The 20,957-nt window shown below is 39.7% G+C and overlaps 1 protein-coding gene across 6 annotated transcripts in view; it reads right to left on the reverse strand.

The window, feature by feature from the left end:
* Positions 1-16,654, reverse strand: part of FAM169A (family with sequence similarity 169 member A) — a 39,847-nt gene extending 23,193 nt beyond the window's left edge. Inside the window, exon 1 of one of the 6 annotated variants that reach the window (XM_087958295.1) lies at positions 16,573-16,654. Coding sequence is in view for 2 of the 6 variants with exons in the window: in XM_087958294.1 (XP_087814420.1) it covers positions 15,787-15,793 (7 nt within the window). In the remaining 4 variants the exon portion in view is untranslated. Of the gene's footprint in view, positions 1-15,786; positions 16,194-16,572 lie in introns of those variants that run through there. The other 5 variants (XM_087958297.1, XM_087958298.1, XM_087958296.1 and 2 more) reach the window with 5 other exon arrangements.
* Between the last annotated feature and the right edge of the window lie 4,303 nt (positions 16,655-20,957).

Below are 20,957 nucleotides of genomic sequence, written 5' to 3' on the forward strand. Positions count from 1 at the left end.
CTTTCCAGTCCCAGTACAACATTTTAATTACTGCACCATATTTTATTATTCTGTATATAAATTTGGTTATAACAATCTATACCTATGGAGATTGGGGATGGTATCCATGAAAAATCAAAAGTAACACCGCCCTATTTTGCAATTTTCCATCTAGATATTTTCTTAAAATAATTTCCTGAAATTTGATAATTTAACAAAAAATGGATTAAGGCTCAAATTTCCCAGCAAAGTAATTATTGTTTCAGGTGAAGAAGCAACATCCATATCCTCTTGCTCTCCATCATTGCTTATTTGAATTACATTACAGTATTTTATGTACTCTGTTTTCTTAGAAACAAAAAAAAAACAAAAAACAAACAAACAGAATGTGCAACAACACAAATAGCAGTTACCAGCAAACGCACAAAAGATAAAAATGCCTGCATAAAGGGTGAAGCCTAAAAAATTAAGAGCCGTGGTAGCGCTGTGCTTAGAATGCAGTATTGCTGCAGGCTAGCTCTGCGCGCATCGCCAGGAGTTCAATTCCTTTTATCCTGACCAGCTCAAAGTTGAGTCAGCCTTCCATCCTTCTGAGGTGGGTAAAAAGAAGACCAAGATTGTTGAGGGCAATATGCTGAGTTTGTAAACTGCTTAGAGAGGGCTTTAAAGCACTATGAAGCGGTGTATAGGTCTAAGTGCTATTGCTGTTAAGAAATGCAATCTAAGGCAGGGACTTCCAAAATCAGAGTTTGAAAAAGTCCACCATAAGGGAAAAGGCACACCTGTTGGATTAATTGCCTGAGCCTTGAACTAACACCTAAAGCACTTCAGTAGAGATACAAAAGGCTGGGTTCACAGATACCAGGACAGCATTTCAAAATATGAGCCAGTTAATCTAGAGACAGAAAATGCAATGGGACTTTTTGCCATAATTTAAAAAAAAAATGTGCCAACAATGTTCCAGAGGATACACACGTCATTTCTAAAAAAGTTACTAAGCTAGGATTAAAGAGTAAACTGGATGAACTTTGACACACATAGACAAAGACACACATGCACACACACAAATATGTGGGTCTACTCCCAAACAGCTTACAGCTAAAGTACAATTCACAAGTATCTTTTCATCTAGCCATCATATATTTTAAAGGTATTCTCTATTAATTAAAGTTCCCTAAAATAGTTAACAAATTAAGGAACAGAAACCAATTTAAAGATAAAACATGTTTATACATGATTTGTGATTAAAACACAAGAAATAAAAATTAGCATTTTAACAAAAAGGAGAATATCACAGCTGAAGTTTCTATGGTGATGTTTGACTGCCTCAAAAAAGAGCAATCATCTGTCACTACATAAAGTTTCTAGTCATTCTTATTTTAATAAAACAGAAAACAGAACCCAGAATATGAGAGGGGGGAGGGAGGAGAGAGAGAGAGGGGGGGGGAGAGGGAGGGAGGGAGGGAGGGGAGAGGGAGAGAGAGAGAGAGAGAGAGAGAGAGAGAGAAAGAGAGAGAGAGAATGAGAATGAATGAATATGAATGAGAATGAGAATGACTTACAATCATTTTCAATTACTGAAATGCTCAGGAAGAAGAAATAAAATAGAAGTTACCCATCTATTTTCCAGGAGCTCAGTTTAAAGATCTTCCCCTTTGCTGTTTCTTTCATGGACCACCCCCTCAAAAAAAGGCAAAAATACAATTTCAAAAAACAAAATTATCCATTGGACTATTGCAATGGTTCTTTGTTTAAAGAGAGCATCGGTATCTCCCTCTTAATAGCCCTGGAGGCAAAGCTAGAAAAATGTGCTGTTTTCATACAGTGGAGCCAGGAAATTCTATAGTGGGACATACCAAAGCTATTCCAAAGGGTGGAATCTTACAATCATAAGGCCTCTAATCTCCACTGGGAACTATTTTCTGTAATATTCTCCCTGGCTAAATGGAACCTGCAGCCAAGTTATGAAAGTTAAATTTATATGCTTTATAAAGGAGAATATGGAGGACTAACGTAGTTACTGTCTGCCAGAGGTATTTAAGTGGGGGATACCTAATGTGGTTGTCCTAGTCTAAAATGAAGAGTTTTTGGTGGGGTGGACTTATTTGGAGTCTCATATGTTAGTTTGATGCAAACCCTGATCCATTTGGAGATTAAGACTTCAAGCCTAAGTAGGGATATCAGAGGGCAGAAGGGTAGATTCCTGGTGAAAAACAACTTCACTTTAGTTATGAAGGTTGGGTCTAACACAGAATGACGGTGTCCAGCTGGATGATGCTGAACACTTTCTTTGCTGAGAGCGCCCATGATTTCTGACACCCACTTGACAGGGTTCTGGCTACCAGAAACAGTACTTTGTAGGTCAGATGCTCTAAGAGGGGGATGTCAAACTCAAGGCCCGGGGCCTGGATCCAGCCTGTGGGGTACTTAGATCTAACCCGCGGGGCTGCTCTGGAAACAGTGAAGGATGGCTTGCAGTGCTTCTGCCAGCGAAAATGGGTTCCCAAGCTCCGTTTTCACCTGCCACAGCCTCCTGCAACCCTCTGCCAGTGGCACAGGGTTACAGGAGGCTGTGGCACCCAAAAATGGAGCTTGGCGCCCCCACAGGCGCCGACAGGAGTCATGTTGAGCTGACCACACCCACCCTGGCCACCCCCACCTCCTGAGGCCAAACACAATGGTGATGCGGCCCTCAATGATATCGAATTTGACATCCCTGCTCTAAGATTAACCTGTCTAAAATTTCAAACAAGTCTTAAGTTAGAGTTTGAAGTACTAGCTGAAGTTCCCATAACAGATACCAGTAGATAGTGAGTCTTTGAATAAGGAGATCACTGCTCAGGAAGATCCTGACAGAAGATAACTGCCTTGATTCCCACTACTGAAGTCTAGGAGAGGGCTGAGACTTAATAAATTGAGGGTGTTTGATTGGAGTCCCTTGCTGAGGCTTTTCTATAGTAGTAGAAGCTGAGGTGAAATTTCTTTTCCTTGGCCCATCTGCAGAAACTCATTGTTGACGGTTTCTCCCTTTTGGTCCAGGTGAATTCTTATTATCTGAATTGAAGTCTTGAGGAAGCTATAATAGCAATAGGATTTAGACTCATATACCACTTTACACACTTATATACAGTGCTTTATAGCCCTCTCTAAGCGGTTGACAGATTGCTGATTGCCCCCAATAATCTGGGTCCTCGTTTTACCCACCTCAGAAGGATGGAAGGCTGAGTCAACCTTGAGCCTGGTAAGATTTGAACTGCCAAATTCCAGGCAGCCGGCAGGCAGAAGAAGTAGCCTGCAGTACTGCATTCTAACCACTGCACCACGGTGGCTCATGGTCTGTATGGTTTGGCTACAGCACCCTTGGCTGAAAAGATAGCCCCACTCAATCTCCAAACGTATGCAGGTAGTCCTCGATTTACAACAGGTCCCTTAGTGACCATTTGAAGTTGCAACAGCACAGAAAAGAGTGACTTCTGACCATTTTTCACACTTATGACCATTGCAGCATCCCCATGGGCATGCGATTTACATTTGGATGCTTGACAACTGACTCACATTTATGACGGTTGCAGTGTCCCAAGGTCACGTGATCACCTTTGGCCACCTTCTGAGAAGCAAAGTCAACAGGGAGGCCAGATTCACTTAACAACCGTGTTACTAGTTTTTAACAACTGCAGTGATTCGTGTAACAAATGTGGCCAGGAAAGTCCTAAAATGGGGCAAGACTCACTTAACAAATTTCTTACTTAGCAACGGAAAATCTGAGCTCAATAGTGGTCGTAAGTTGAGGGTTACCTGTATTTATAACTGTTTGGATGGAATAGGGATGGTTTAACTTCCCTCTAGCCCTGCAGGTCTGATGATACCAGGAATTTTCAAGGACAGAATCTCCTGGACCAACTGAACGCTACTAGAGTCAGATTCTGGCTCTACTTCAGGGATCGCTGGAACGACGTGTAAGAGGTCTAGATCCATTGGGCCGTTTCTCGAAAGAGTTCTCATGCACGAGATTAATCACATAGCCTCGTGGCTAGTAGGGAACTTTCTGGTCCTCCAAATGTCAATGTAATCTGCTCAAACACACCGGAGTTGATGTTCCAGTTAAGGAACCAGTTAAGGCAGTATGACACTTTCTAGACTCCCTGGAAATGATTTGCTGTGACAAGACTTTCTGGACTGACCTTCAGATGAGTCTGAGATATTTGAGGTCTTTGCCTCTCCCCAGTCCAGTCGATGCTCCCGGGTCACATAATCTACTTTGTACGCAGCTGGAAATGAGAAGGACAGCCTGGTGTTCTGCTACCTTTGCCTTAATGTTTTGTTGTGGCTGTTAGAGAGGGGCTTTCGTTAAACCTAGATCTCATCTAGGCACTTTCCCTAGAGTTTGCCAGATTCGGATTTAGGATCTATATTCATTTCTTGAAGTATGACTGCCTCCTGGTGTCCACACCAGCCACCAAGGCCTCTGGCTGACAACTGAGCATTCTCCAGATTAGTATTTGCCAGGAAGGCAGTGATCTGGCCTAGGCTCTCTTTACTCTGGAGGGAGCGATTCAGTTAAATGTTTGGCCCAGCAATGGAAGGGGAGGGCGGGTGGACTAATTCAATCATCCAGAGAAGGAAATAAGAGTTTGGGTTTCAGAGAGATGATAGCCCTCACTGTCCCAGAACTGTTCTCAGAACTTCCAAAATCACATAGTCTGAATTGCAAAAGGGGTAGAGCCCCAAATGAGGGAGACACACCCAGTCGCCATCCTCTGTTGCCCCCAACTTGCAATATCTTCCTTTTAAGAAAAGTCTGATTATGGAGGAATGTTCACTGTCCTTGGATGAAGAGGAAGACTTACAGATTGAGCAGGCTCTTTGCTTTGGAGATGCTCGTTCCTTAGGAAAGCCTTTGAGATCCTAGGTCTGTGATGGTGAACCTATGGCATGTGTGCCACAGGTGGCACGCAGAGCCCTCTCTGTGGGCACATGAGCCATCGCCCTAACTCAGCTCCACCACACATGTGGAAGAGCAGCTGTTTGTGTGGTATATTCCTTGTGTACTCAAAGCTTTGCAGGGGAAGAAACCAGCAACAAGATTTCTTCTTTGGTTCCTCTTCCAAAGGAGAAGGGGAAAGTATCTTTCTTCTTTTCCTTTTAAGCTTCCGCACATTACCCAATAAAACGTCAAGTCAAATCCTCATCGTATCACACTCTGGGCTATGCCCTGTTTATAAGATAACCATCTGATTACTCAGTTAATATTCTGGCTCACTGAATAATGCAATGTAGCGTTAAACATCCTGCCACTGTTATTGTGGCTACCTATACAAAACAGTAAACAAAAAATGCAAGTAGGAAGATAGAAGTGGTTTTTTTTAAATCTTTTAAAATTAGTAAACACATTATACTTGTCACTGAAGCAAGGCTGCATTCTCAGTTAATCATAACAGGGTGGAGGGAGGGAGAGATTACAAAACAGAGGGTTATATAAAAGTTCCTTTGTACTAAGATTCAGCAGACAGGGCTGCTTCCCTCTGTGACAGCAACTGAATTGTCATCCTCTCTACCAACTATCCAAATTGCCCATGCTACAAAAAGCATGTCCAATGGTCAGTGAATAAGCTACTGTTGTCTGTTCCAATACAGAACCGAAATGTATTATAAGATAAATGAGCATCATTAGCTTAAATTCTTTTATTAGTTTAGATGTCAGTACAGCTGATAATAAAAACTATTTTTTCTAGTTATGTACATGTGCTACAGTGATGCCATTTGATTGTAGTAGCCTTTTGGTTGCTTCCAAGATGTTTTTCATATACGGTAGTGTTATTATGCAGGAAACAGACTATCTAATACAAAATATTCTAACAAAATGGATAGCAACACAACTTTTATCAAAAAATGCCTCATTGCTCAAGACAAGCTATGAAAAGGGCAACACGGCCATATATCAAAACATCACAGAAACAACCAACAGTCTGTTACAATCACATAGCATCACTGTAGCACACAAACCAACTCAATTCCTCCAAAGTATCTTACATAAACCAAAAGACCAAATAGCCCCAAGAAAACAAAGTCATCTACAATATGAAATGTAAAGGCTGTTATAGGCACAGTGTAGGACAGAAATGCAGACGATTAACAGAGTGCATCCACGAATACCAACTAGCAGTCAGATGACGCACACAAAAAATTCCTTGATCTCATAAAAGATGGACAGACCCAACCATAATTTTAACTGTTAGAGTGTGAGCATCCTAGACCAAGCTAAATCCAAAATTCCTAGGGAATTCCTGGAAGCTTAGCATTCAGAAAAATCACCATCTATAGGCACACAGAGATAAAGTACATTTAAAAGCCATTCATAAGAGACAATAAAAAAATCTACAAAGGAAACAAAAAGATCAGAAAACATCTTCTCCAGCAACCAACCAAGATAAACAGGGATTAACATCAGACAAATAACCAAGCAAAAAGCAATGTCCTAATCAAGAAACTACCAGGAAGGTCTTCCGGTTTGAGTTCCTTCGGCGACAGACAGAAATCCGCGATCGTGCGCGGTTTCGGTCCGGGCTCACCGCTGGAGCGCCCTGAGCCGGCTGGTTTTGGGGCTAAGACACCCCGTAGAGGTGGTGAAGAGGGGGGAGACTGCCAGCAGGGTTGAGGAGAGCCGCATCTCTCCTCCTCAGCTGGCCATTACTCCCTTTCCCAAAGGCGGTTGCAGCGGTGGTCAGAAATGGCTAACTCAAAGAAGAACTCGACCGGAAAAGAATGTGCAGGAGGAAGATAAGAAGTGAAAGTTTTGGCTGACTGGGTTAAATTGCAAAAGCAACAACTAAGGTACCCTGGAATTTAAACTTACAAAAAAATAACATCGCTCCCAAAGAAGAGTCAGAAGCAGCGAAGGAAAGTGAAAAGGGAAAGGTTCGGGGTTGTTTTTTTCTTCTCTCCCTTTCCCTATACTGACAACTAAGAGACTTAAATAAGAAATCGGAAAAATCCACTGTGATATCAACAGGCAATTAAGCTGAAAATAAAACAAAATGTCAAAGGGATAATAAAGATTTCTGGACACTAATTTTTTTTTTCATAAGCAGGAAGGGAGAGAAAAAGAATAAAAGGGCAGGATCTGGAAAGAGGGAGGAGACTGCCTGGAATTAAAAAGAATCTACAGTAAAAGTTCAACAAGACTTCTAAAAGATACATTTTTACTGAAACTTTGTAACTAAACAGTAGAACCCCAGGAAGAGAAAGTGAAAAAAAAGAGCAAAAAGAAACAACTTGCGTGTATTTGGATTACTTGGCGATCTTTGGGTTCTTGTTTATTGCATTTGAATGACTAAAATTAATCGGGTGGTTGTTTAAAAATTTATACAATGGCACTACTTCTGGATGAATTGAAAATGGAACTTAAAAAGTACAAAGAAGATGCACAAGAAGGGAAGGGTTCTTTTGGCTTCGTTTTTCAATTCTTAGAAATGGAGATTTGGAACTATGAGAAACAACAAGAAACGTCTTCAAAACAAGAAGACTGGGACAAAGAAGAAGCCATCTTTAATGAACAAGTGATTCTATGTGGGGAAGAAAAAGGAAAGGGGGGGAAAGAGAATAAAGAATTTAAGACTTAAAAAAACAACCAAAGAAAAGAAAAATAATTCGAAAAATAAGTATAATACTGGAAAGCAACAGAAGTGGGGAATACAGAAGAGAGAAATAGAGGTAGAGAGACAAGGGGGTAAAAAGGGGAGAGAGAAGAGAGGGAAGAAGGAAAGGAAAAGAAGCTACAAAGGACCGGAACAAGATATAGAGAAACAGGACCTATTTAGAGATAATGGGTGAAAATTTAACTGAAAAAGGAATTCTGTAAAAGTACATAAGATTGTATTGTTATATTAGTAATAGAAATAACTTTAGAAAATTGGAAATAATGTATGATTAAAATGAGGGGAAAATAGTTAGTGTAATTTAGTGAAATGTTTGTTAATAAAATAAGTGAAATAAAATAAATGAGAAAACTGAATCAGGAAGGGATGGGAACATTTTAATTAGTTAATGTTTTATAAAATATAAGTGAAGAGGGGGGGAATTAATTATGGAAAGCTTATAATTGTTCCCATAGAAGTATGATATTTAATTGAAAAGTAATGTTAAAGAAGTTAAGATTTTAATGAATATTAATGATAGAATTGAATTGGAATGGAATGTGTTGTTTTAATTACATATATTTATATTTTTTTCTTTTTTTAAGAATATAGTTTGTATTTTAAGAATGTACCAAGCAAAATCCGAATGGAAGTTATGTATTACATTGAATGTTATAACTTTAGGGTATATATTGAAGCCTAAATAAGAGTTAAATCGATAAACTTAAAAGATATAAAGGCATCATACTCCAATCAGTAACTACAGGAGAAACTTTGTTTAATGAGAAAAGATAATAGATAATTGAAACAGGACAGATAAAAAATATAAATACAATGATTTGAATTGAGACGAGATAATTAAAATAAAATTGAGAAAATTAAAAGATGGGAGAAGCTATGCAGAAAATGTAAAACAGTAATAAGATATGGAATAGAACATAAAAATGAGCATGAAATTGAATTTGTGTCTGTATGAAGAAATGTAACCCAGGATTATGCTACTTTCAGAAAAGATGTTTTATTTGTATTTTTTTTTGTGAAAACTCAAATAAAATTTACAAAAAAGAAAAAAGAAACTACCAGGAAGAAAACCACACTCCCACCAATATTTATTCCATAATCATCTGCCTATAACCTGGTGTACCAAGCATGGGATAGTTATGATAATAAAAGTATTTAGCATGACAGGGAGATTCTTATATGATTCCCTAGCTCCAGAATTAATATAGGAATTTAACTTAGCTTCGGCACGAAAGACTGAATATAAATATCAGAAGTTCCTAGGAACAATTTAGAATACTTACAAAAAGAATCATAAATCTGAGGAAAAATTTCATCAAATCTTATCACTAGCTTAGCTGAGTAGGCCTAATGGGAATGTGGATTCAACAGTATCTGTAGAGCTACACTACAGATTGCTCAGGGAGCATATCTTTTCGTAAAACAGCTTTTTAAATTAAAAATAAAAACAGACTATGTAGTCTAACAATTGTATAACCTATTGTTATACAATTGAATGTCCTCCCTACATTTCAAAATTCCCAGTTAGCATGGTCAACCACTTTTTAGGCTAAGAACTGTAATCTAACTCTAACATTTAGAAGGTACAAGGTTTTTCCCCCAACAATTTTCTGTAGATGTTGAGCAGAACAGAAATGATTTAAAATATTTTCTGGTCCTCAATGTAGCCAGCCAAATGGTACAAAAGGAGTAAAATATTGGTCGCCTGGTATAAAAATAGGCTGTAAGCATCAACCAAGCAGCTCGGATTAACATACCTGCCATATTTTGGATAATCTTCCAGAAGAAGCTTATGCTTTTATAGATTAGCAAGAGACACAATTCAGAACTTTCAATCTGAATGCAAAAAGGAGCTGCCAGGCAGCCAATGTTTTTTCTCACTGTGTTAGTAGTTCTAACATATTTTAAATTATTGCCAAAATAGCATTTTAAAATTTTACTTTCTTGACCATTTGTGCTTACTGGGAAATTATACAATCCTAGCACATTCATAGTACTGAGAAAGGTTTTTACAATTAAGGTTTACAAACATACAGTGCAGTTTGTGGTTGGTAAACAGGTATAGAAAACATAGTAATACACAATGCCAATGCTAGGGAATACTCAAACTACTAAGCAATTGTACTTATTTCAAATGCTAGCAAGACAACACTTAAGATTTTGCAATTCTTCAACAATACATGGAATAAGAACAGTGAGATATATACGGTGGTTTTACAGATACCTGTTAAAAATGTGAGTACATGAGGTCATCTCATTAGACCATTGAAGAATTTGTGTGATATAGAGAAACTAAATGGTTAAACATTAGGAAAAGAGTACCACCAAGAATGTCCCATTATTTAACTTCTATGCAAAATATATAATAAGTACTGCTGGAAATGGAAATTAGAATAACAATTGCTCAAAAAACACTAGGATATTAAATATGCTGGTATTTCTTTTATTCCAGAAGAGATTAGATTAGAAACATACATTATACTAGTAACAAGTTATACTAGTTATCTATTAGACTAGCTCTATACCCGTGCTTCGCTACGAAACTATGCGACCAGGCTTAATTTGGGGGGAGGAAAATAAGGAGGGGATTGTGTCTCTGCCTACCAGCATCTATCAGTATTCATCTGGCTAGCGTCCTATCAGTGTGAGAGCTGAGGACTGTTTGGAAACTGAAACTGAAAACTGAAATAGTTATTTGCTGTGTGAGCAAGAAGGAGATAGCAAGGAGCCTGGGCATGGTTTAGCTTGACTGTTCTGTACTAAAGCTGGTTGCTGCTGTGAAACTAAAACTGAAACTCCTCTCCTCTGCTTGTGTTTTGCATTTGGAACAGATTTCTTTTCAGGTGGGGCGGGGGAGTAGAACTTCTTCGCATCAGAGCGTGTTAATAATAATATACAAAATACTAATACTCTGATGGTAATTTCAAAAAATCCTTTCTAAGTGAGCACCTAGAAGCCAAGAGGAACATACGTGCCAAATTTCAAGTTTGAAGGCTTTACGGTTGTGGAGATTTTGTGATGATGCATGAGTGGTATTTCGTTTTTATATAGAGAGATTTATAAATCTATAGAGTACAGATTTTTTTTAGTTTCTCTAGTTTTTAATGTTTTTATATAATCAGTAATGCTAATGGCTTTAGATACCTATTGATTGCTTTAACTTTAGCTTTGTTAATTGACACTGGCTGGCTTATCTAAGCCGCTTGTTTGGTGAAATGCACAGCTATATAAATTGGACAAATAAATAAACAAAATATATTGTCACTTCCATGGTTTTTTCAACTGTAGTACATGATTATGACAGCTGGATGATCAGAAATGATGAATGGAGAAAAATCAATGTCTTTGAACAGTAGTGCTAGAAAAATCTTTTTAGTGTACTGTAGCCCTCCTAAAGAACAAACAATTCAATACTAACTGAAGTAAAACCAGGCTGCTCACCCAAATGCAGTAATTCTGTAAATAAAAGTAAAATACTGTGGGCACATAATGCAAACTAGCAAGAGTCAGTGGAAAAGCTTACAAGGAACTCAAACAGCAGTTACTGTTTGATAAGCCAGCCAGAAAAATGTCCGTCAGGTCATGAAGAATCAAAAGCAACTGAATAATTATGTTTTCTTTAGCACCTGAAAATAAATAATTCAGTAAAAAGATTTTTTTTCAACTATAACAGTACAATCAAGCCATATTAACAAAATAAATTGGTTACTTCACAACCAAATACCAAGTAGAAAGAGATTTCAATCAGGCTAAATTTATTTTTTTAAAACAACCAAGGTCAAACTCCCAATTAAAATCCATAGGAAAAAAATATGGAGAATAACATTAAGGCTCTTCTACAGATCAATCATTTCCTTCTGTTCCAATCTAAACTCTCTACCTTATTCATGCAATGTCCCAAAACTCTCCCAGGTAAATGATAGTTCTACTTAATACCCACTGTAACTACTGATAGTTATTATCATAGGTATTTACGGTACAAGTTGCCCTCCCACAAAGCAAAAAAAAAAAAAAAAAGGGGAATGGAATTTGAACCCTTCCCGTCCAATCATCCACATGGAAGTTTTGGTATGACTTGTTCCTAATTAAAGTGACCTTCAAAGCTTTAAATTATTTAGTGATTCTTGCTTATAATGCTTAACTATATCTGGTGCTAAATTTACCGATATGTTTTTTTTTAAAAAAAATTTAAAGTGTGTAGTTATATAAATCCCTTTGAAAACCATTTGCTACAAGAAACTACTAAATAAAAGAAGAGTTCTTCAAGAAATGCCAGGAACAGCTAAACCTAATGTTGCTAGATATTCTCTGAAAAAAAAAATTGTTCAAAAATATTAGTTACTGCAGCTGGTACATATTGCTAATACCAGTTATCTTAAAAAAATGATACTGTCCTTATTGCCAATCTCTCATATCCCAAACTGGATCATTTGGGTTTTTCACTGCATCAGCAATTACAACTACCAGCAAGTAGTCCCATTCTATTCAAATGACACCAGGAAAACTTGACAATTGTTTTCTTTCAATGAATTTATAAATGCATTATTTTTGTTGAACATTTTAATAAAACAAACAAAAAAGGAATACTGGAAGACTTCAAAGCAGATACCAAAACTGTAGAGTAAACTTGGTTTTTTTCCCAAACACAGACATATCAATTGCCTGAACATTAACTACTGTTCTTTTCTTCATATTTCTAGCATGTATCTCATTCGATTTTTATACTGATTTATAAATGCCATATGCATTTCTACCTCAAAACCCATTGTCTGGGTTTGAGTGTAAAGTTAAGAATTTGTCAGCCTACTGGATGGATGAACTATTCAATGAAAACTGCTTTCATTGAGATTGTCTATAAAAAGAATTTTGCAAGTCTGTTGTGCTGTACTTATTGATTATTGTTCAGTAAATTAGAAAGATGGCTGCCCAGGTCACTCCTGAATATTATCTGTTTATTTTGGGTTTAAAATAAGTTATCTCCCATTGCACTGGCAACAGATCTTGCATATCTCCATCAAGGTCATTCTTCTTACCCTCTACATGAATATATAGAAGAAAAACTATCATCTCCTCATCTGCACCTCTGAAAAATCTCTCTAGACTACAGGATCTTAAAATTAAATAACGTGACAACTAAATAGCTTAGATAGCTTTCATGACACCTTGTGCATAGGTATAGGAATCCACTATTAGAGAGCCATCCACATGTCTACCATCTTCCAAGTCAGACTGTTCCATTGTTCAACAGTTCTTACCGTTAGGAAATTGTTTCTGATATCTGATATCTTGTAATTTAATCCCACTATTTCTTGTTCTGTCTTCTGGACAACAATGAACAAGTTAACTCTTCCTCCTATATATCAGTCCTTCAGAGATCTCCCTCTTCCCTCTCCCTCCCTCAAAAATCATTTGCCATCCATCTTGTATCCAGCAACTCTAGGCAGCTAACAACATCAAAACATTGAAATCATCTATTACCAAAACACAGCAAATAAAAACATTAACAGGTAAACTCAAGGACACAAGATGTCAAAGAAGAGAGCTGGACACATGGGGGTGAGGGGGGTTGAATTTTAATTAGTCAACCACCTTTAGTATGAAGCTCTCCCCCACTGACTCTCCAGCCATCTGGCAGAGCCAGGTCTTAAGGCTCTTTTGACACATCAGGAGGGTGGGAGCCAATCTCAGCTCAAGGCATAAGATTTTCCAGAATTTTTTTTAAAAAAATCAGTGCTCACAATGACTGAAAATTCTTTAAATTGTAGTTCATCTGAATGATATCTGACCAAAGACTGTATTTTTGACTCACAGCTTTAAATATGAATGGTAGCAATGACAGTACTGTAAAGTCATGATCAAAAAGGTAAGAATCTGGTCCAGGTATGAAAAGCATGAAAACCAGGATTCAAGGTCCTGCTAGATCTAAATAAAGATATAAAATTTCTAGATTTTTTTTTAAATCCAGGCGATCCTTTGTTTTTAGCATAATTTGGAGAAATTCAATGTATTATGTACAATTAAATGGTAAAGGTGTTCAGTGGTTTCCCATTGAATATCATAAAATAGTCTTATTAGAACTTATTATAAGGATTTCAGAACTCTTGCTTGCAACAATGATGTATTTCAGCTCTATTTAGCTCTATCTGTGGCTCTCAAAATAAACTTACAACATCAAGAGAAGTTCCTTCCAACATCCAAAGCTCTAGACTTGTTCTGTCTAGGACTAGGTAATCAAGATCAAAAGTTCCTTCTTTCTATCTAATCTCCACTGGAATAATGCACTACTGCTTATTCCAGAGCACTTTCAGTAATTTGAGCCTGCCATATTTCTAGAAAACAACAGAACCGCTATACACTTGATTACAAATGTGATCAAGATCACTCACAGACAAGACACTGATTCCTTTTTTATTCGCTCATGAAAATGTCAGAGGAATTGTAGTGATCTTGGTAGATAATTCACAAAAAATATTTTAATAAAGATTCTCCACAAACATAATCTAGATAAAATTAAAATCTATTTTCCCAAATTTTCAACAAATTTTTTAAAAGTATTTAGATTCCCCTCTCAGTCTTTCTGACTGTTCTTAAAATGGTTATCCTTTAATTCTCTCAATTTTTATGTACGAGAAATTTTACATGATATATTTTGAATGTGCGTTAAAAACATTTCAACTATTCTAAAGGAGAAAGTACTCGATAGGATTTTTTTTTTCCAGATTTTATCCAGAACTTCTAATTTTGTCACTGGGGGGGAAAAAAAAACCTCCCTGCCTTGCAAAATATTGACATAATTGTAATACGCTTCCCCAGTTGCCCACTGCAACTAAATAAGTAAATATGGAATGCAGCTCAACATTATTTGCAAAATTCAAGTATTTCAGAACAAATCAATATTTGTTTTTTAAGCAATGATGCCAAGCAGTAACATTGGTACTTCCATCAACATAAAACTTCCAAAAAAGCAATGTTCTATATTTTCAACAGAAAGGATTTAAGAAAACTGAAAAGAGCTCAATAAGCTGAAGAGCTTTCACTCCGTTGGGTGAAAATTTGGATTTTTAATAGCTCTTGACACTGCACAAAAGTTTTAGTAGAACCTTTGGATATTTTTATTTTTAAAAGTAAAATAAATTTAAAAAGTGTTCCTTACTCTGCAATAAATACTCTCTCCTCCTTCTATATCAGTTATAGATTTTTAGAAGAGAAACGACCCCAAATAGGACTTTCTGAACAGTAATTTTACGGAGATAGTCTAACACTACTCACATTCTTGAAAGATAGTGTTAGTAGCTGCCACTGTATAAGTAACAAAAGTAAAAGTATTAATTTTGGTAAAGTACAGGGCCTCTTTCCATTGCAATAATTCACAAAACCATCAAGGCCCCTGTGTAAGTCAGATTGAGTATGTTAATGTCTCATGAGCCAAATATAAATTCCCCAAAAGATAGTAAAAGTTACTGTCCTTATTATTAGGCCTAACAAATTGGGGGGGGGGGGTGTTTGCTACTTAACAGGTATTATGCAAAAAAAAAGCTTGTCCCTCATTCCTGATATGAATTTGCATAAATTGTGCAAGAATCTAATAGGTACACCCATATAGTCTATTATATAACGTGCTTAGATTTGGACAACAATACAGCCATGTGGATCAAACCCTCCTTAATTTAGTACAATAAACGTAATTAACGTGTTAAGAATTAAACAACAATTTTCTTATAAAAGAAGCCTTCTCCAACTGGAATCCCCTTCCCCATGTATTGGGTTTCAACTCCCAGAATTCCCAGCCAAGATGGCATTGTCAATTACAGGGGCGGAAGGCATCACCAGCCTGCAAAAGGTCGCTATGGAAGACCCACCGAGCACCGGCAAACCCTTCTACCGTCCCTCCAACGTAGGCATTGCACATCCTGTTCTGCAAACGGAGTAGTGCACATATTTCCCCCTCTCCCCGCCCGGAGCCTTATCGGACCACAAGCGCCGCCCGGCCTTTAACTACATTCATTGGCCTACCCGATAGGATCGCGCTACAGAGGGAACAGAGGCGGAGGGTTGATCCAAAAGCGACCTGGGGAGGGGGGGAGGCGGGGGTGTCGCAATTTCGCCCCAGACAACGCCTCGCCTCCCCCAAATTACGTGGGAGAGCCGTTACCTTTCATTCAATCAGAAAGACGCACCGTAACCGGAGACGCGCCCCGCCGCCGCCGCTGCTCCCGGGGAAGCCGCTTTAATTCATTCTCCACAGCTGAAGCCGACGCCAAGACCTCCCCAAGCGCGCGCCGCGTCCTACCGCTGCCCTCGCACAGGAGAGGTGGGCGTGCAAGGAAAAAAACACCCAGGCGGGGAAGGGGCGTGAAAGCCCCAAGCGCGCACTTTTGGCCCTTTCCTGGGAAGGTCGGAGGCGCGCCGGGCGGAGTCCTACGGGAAGAGGGGGAGGGCGAGACGGGAGACCAGCACTCCTAGTGTAACAGGCGCGCACCTCCGGCGCTCGCAGCCTACCTGCCAGCAGCAGACTGGCCCAGAGCCTTGGGAGAGGCGGGCGTAAGCGCGCGTAAAAAAAAGGGGGTGGGGAAGGGAGGGAGGGAGGGAGAAGCACGAGCGAGCGAAGAGTTCGCCTCAGCGCCCGGTGCCCCCGCCCACCACCTGGCTTGTCTTGAGGACTGGCGCAGCGGCCTCCCTGCAAGTGAGGGGACCGAAACTCTTGCGTTACTCCACAGTGCCGAGTCGGGGATTTTTCTACCAAGGGGCTGTTCCGCCTCCCCGCGCGCCTGGGTGCTGCTACGCCTCGCCAGCCTCGGAGTCGGCCTGGCTCCCCAGAAGAGGAGGGCGGGGGGGAAAGAGGGGGAGGAGACTGGGTATGCCTCGGCATCCGCAGGTTATCATCAGCCCAAAGCGAGCTGGCTTCTCTAACGGCCCTTTAGTGCAACCAACCACTCACTTTGACCAAGCCGCTTTCTGCTCGATCTGCAAAGAAAAGTGGAGCTCTTGACTGGAGAGGGGCTGCCCCGGTTTAAGTCCACCTAGGCTCACCTCCTCCTCCTCCTCCTCCTGCTACCCTCGCGGCTTCTGTCAGGCAGGCGCCTGATCTGATCACCGCCCTCCCTCCCTCCCTCCCCATCTGCTTTCCCTCTCTGTTCTCCGGGTCTGACGCACTCATTCTGCAATGTCTGGAGCCTTCAGAGGTGTTCACTTCGGCTTCGCCTGCTGCTTCCCTCTTCGCCGCATCTCTCAGCCGGCCGGGAGCCAGCCGCCGCCACAACAAAATAATATTATGGGCGCAGATTACCCGATCTGATGGCCCCAATCGAGAACAGCTTTTTCGGAGGTTTGCAAAGACAATAACGGCCAGACGATTGATTGTAAATGCAAATTTAAAGGGAAAAGATGACGCGATCGACCTGCCGGCGTCAAATATATTTGTTTGTATTTCAGTCGGGAAGGCTTGCTTTATTTCTTTCTTTTATCCACCCTGATGTGCTGCTTGCAGTGTTCTTTCAGCAATGGCTGTAACTGTTCCAGAGAACAATACTGGGTGACTGATTGGTGACAGGATAGTTCCAGGCAACAAGGAAAGCCAAGTGATGGAGGTAGAAAAGGCCACGGACATTTTGGAAGGGTAGCATTGCGTTTGATTTCGTTCTGGTAGAGAAAATAGCAATGCGATTAACAAAGCAGCGTAATAAAAAAAAATGACAGCTATGATTAGAATGAAGATTAACATGTTTGACCAAAAAGAGAAGATTTGGCCCACTGAGAATGGATCTTTTTTCTCTCAATCAGTCGAAAAGCAGCAGTGTAACTTCTGAAAAATGTTCATACTCCTGCAAAGGAAAAACAAACAGCAGGTGCTATGCCTAGGTGTTTAACCATAACATTCATATACATAGAATTACTCAGATGTATTCTTCATATTTTTTTTATTCAGATAAAAGTCAATTTGTCAAGACTCCTGAAATGTAGACTTAATCTTTTTTGTGTATGTGTAAACATATAAAGAATATCAAGATGAAAAAGCAAATCGAGAAAAACTTGGGAATATGCATATTTATGTTTGTATTCATACAAATGTGATTTTAAGAATATAACCATTTTATATATTCCATGTTCATATTTAGAACATTTTTATAGGTAATGATTTATTTATGGCCCTTAAAAAAAGATTTTAAAGGTCCTTTGCTATTACATTATTTTTTTGCCACAACATTTGGGGCAGAAGAATTTTCCATTTTGATTCAAAGAAATGGGTGCTTGTGTTTTCGAGAATTTTTCAGTTGTAGATCTATTAACTAGCAATAGGAATTTCTTGTATTGCAACAGTGAAAGTCTTATGTTTAAGGATAGGGTTTTTGTTTGCTTATTTGAATGCAGATTTTTTAAACTAAGTTTGACAAAATATAAATTCTATGAAGAGGTACAGACATTTTATGTAATTTTTGGTCATAAGGTGCTAAAAGTAATTTTATTGATATGAACCAATATCAGTCTATTCAATAGTATTTATAACGACATATCTACTATTCTGTGCCAGTTTATTATGGAAGTTTAGTAGAAACAGAGGAGCTACAGTAGCTTCCTGGTTCTCCAAACGTTTTGTATATTCATTTTCTCTATACATAACAGTATGACCATACTACTGTGATCAGTGGTCTCAGCCTCAGTTATAATCAGTAAGGTTGCTTACAATATGCAGGTATAGATACCTATTTTCTATTTTATAGGCATCTTTTCTTATATAAATTAAAACAATTTTCGCTTACCAGCTTTATTAGCACGCTTGTGGATTTATCTGCTTCTGAGAAAAGTTCCAATCTTTCTCATAATGTATATTCCAAAAATTCCCAGAAGCATTCTTAGAAAATAAAATAGTGAGTAATTGCAGTAGTGAGTAATTGGAAGTATGCCCACCTATCCAAGTTAAAAAACAAATAAGGTGAGGTAATAATAGTAGTTTAAGCCATTATAAAATACAGTGCATCAAATTAATACAGTAGCTCACAATAATCTAATATCACAACTAAAGCCTGAGTTTCCACAGAATGGCCTAATATGTTAGAGGGAATAACATTGAGCAATCTCATCCGATTGACTCCTAATAAGAGAATGCTTTGTGATTGGCCACAACAATCATGACAGCCATTTTGTGAAAATGCCATAAACACAGAATTGCATTATTCATAGGATGTAATAGTATATGGGAAGAGATGTTGCCATGGAACAGGCAGATAAGAGGCAATATAATTTTTGGCTACACAATGAGCAAGGCAAGAGACTCAGAAGAAACCCTAGTTTCTCGGGCTGTAAAGGAGCTGGAGAGTGGGTGGGGAGAACATTATATTTTCATACTTGCAAGTTTCTGTCAATGTAGTTTTACAATAACAAAATTAGTTTATCTGATTCCTGTCTGATATACCCATAAGGTCAATATAAATCTTCTGTATAATACAGTATTATTAGTTCATATAGTTGTGATTCCTACCTAGTTCACCTCATGAGGCCAACATTAATCTTCTGTATGAAAGAAGATTCCCTCTCCCTCATCTCCTTACAGACCAAGAAACTAGGATGGTACTGAGCCTCTTGCTTTGCTCATTATCTGGCTGCAAGTTACGCTGTCTCTTATCAGACTGTTTTCTTGGCAGTGTCTCTTTGTCCAGTCTCAAGGTCTTTCCCACATACCATTACAAAGGGAAAAAATGAAGTTCTCAGTCTCTTTCAAATCCAACTACTGATCAACTCCTTAAAAAAACCTGGTGCAATAAACCATGTAAATCATTGTAGCAGAACAGCTGAGCCAATAAAATGGAAACCTGGAGGTTTCAAAATTTTCCCCAAACCGTATGAATCTTCACAAGTGGTCATATGAGTCTTCACAAGTGGTCTTGGCCCACCACCTGCTTTGGAATAGCAACTTGATAGTTCCCCCTGCCACTACCAGTTTCCTAGGAGGTGCCACACCTGATACCCTTCCCCTAATACTACTATGCAGAACAAAGATATCACAACTGATGCTGCTTTAATCAGAGAATCATATCATTTACTACTCAAGACATGAAAAACAAGGAATGGAATGCTTTCATAAAGCAGAATATAGCAAAGACAGGTCCCTTATGAGAGAAATTCTTAAATATGATACATAAATAAATAATACAAATTTGGATACAATCTAGTCCAGGGGTGCTGATCTCAATTTCATTGAGGGCTGCATCAGGATTGTGTTTGACCTCCGCGGGGTGGGATGGGCATGGCCAGTGTTCTGTATTGTACATTAGCATTCTTGTAAATAACCGTTCTGATTGGCTAGGGCGCGCGGCGACCCGATTGGCCGAGCGAGCCGCACTGATTGGCCCGCTGCAAATCCCCCACGATTGGAGGAAACCGATCGCGGGAGATTCAAAGCGGTGTCATTGGCTGTGGCTCGGCCGGCAAGTTCAATATAAGCCGCCGCACACCCTAGCCAAGGCAAGCCGATCTCGGAATGAATAAAGAGTTGAAAGTCACTGAGCCTCGCGTCTTCCTTTCCGATCGGTGGACTTAACACTGGCGACGAGGATGGGATCGTGGAACTGATACCCACCAAGCACGTGGCACCAAGATAGAGGCAGCCAGCAAGATGGCCAACATCGCGCCACCCGCACCCTTCAACCAAGCTACTGAGGACTGGGAATCGTATATAGATCGATTCCTAATGTTCCTGGAAAGTAGCAACCTCAAGGATGCAAATGGGCAGAAAAAAAGGGCCGTTTTCCTAACACACTGCGGGCCCGCAGTGTTTAAGATGGCGAAAGCCCTCGCGAAACCTGAAGATGTTAAGGCGATGGACTGGGCCGACCTCGAGCCTCTGCTGCGGGGCCACTATGCCCCCGCCATGCCCACAGTCATCAGGCGACACGATTTCTACCACTGGGACCAGAGAGAGGGTGAGAGCATCGGCGATTTCGTGGCGGATCTGCGGAACCTGGGGGGCATGTGCGGCTTCACAGACATGGACGAGGCACTACGAGACCGCGTCGTCCTTGGGCTCAAACACCCCGTTCTACAGAGCCGGCTGATGGCGAGGAGCGACATTTCCCTCTCAGACGCCCTTGCTGAGGCAACCCGGAAGTCCGCAGCCCGAATGCGACAAATCGACAGGGCAGATCGACCCGCGGCCACCGAGACAACCCAAACACCTGAGACAATTCCAGAGGCGACCCGCCAAGCGACCACCACCACCCATCATGGCGACCTAGACTCCCCTTCCGACACCACCGATGAAGAAGAGGACATCCACCGACTCCAAGCGGAAAGAGACCGGCGTGAGCGGCGGAGTCGTAAGTCAGGGCT

The sequence above is a fragment of the Notechis scutatus genome, chromosome 2 (assembly GCF_049901735.1).
Source record: "Notechis scutatus isolate UNSWTSFEM ecotype Mainland chromosome 2, rNotScu1.2, whole genome shotgun sequence".
In the NCBI taxonomy this organism is placed as follows: domain Eukaryota; kingdom Metazoa; phylum Chordata; class Lepidosauria; order Squamata; family Elapidae; genus Notechis; species Notechis scutatus.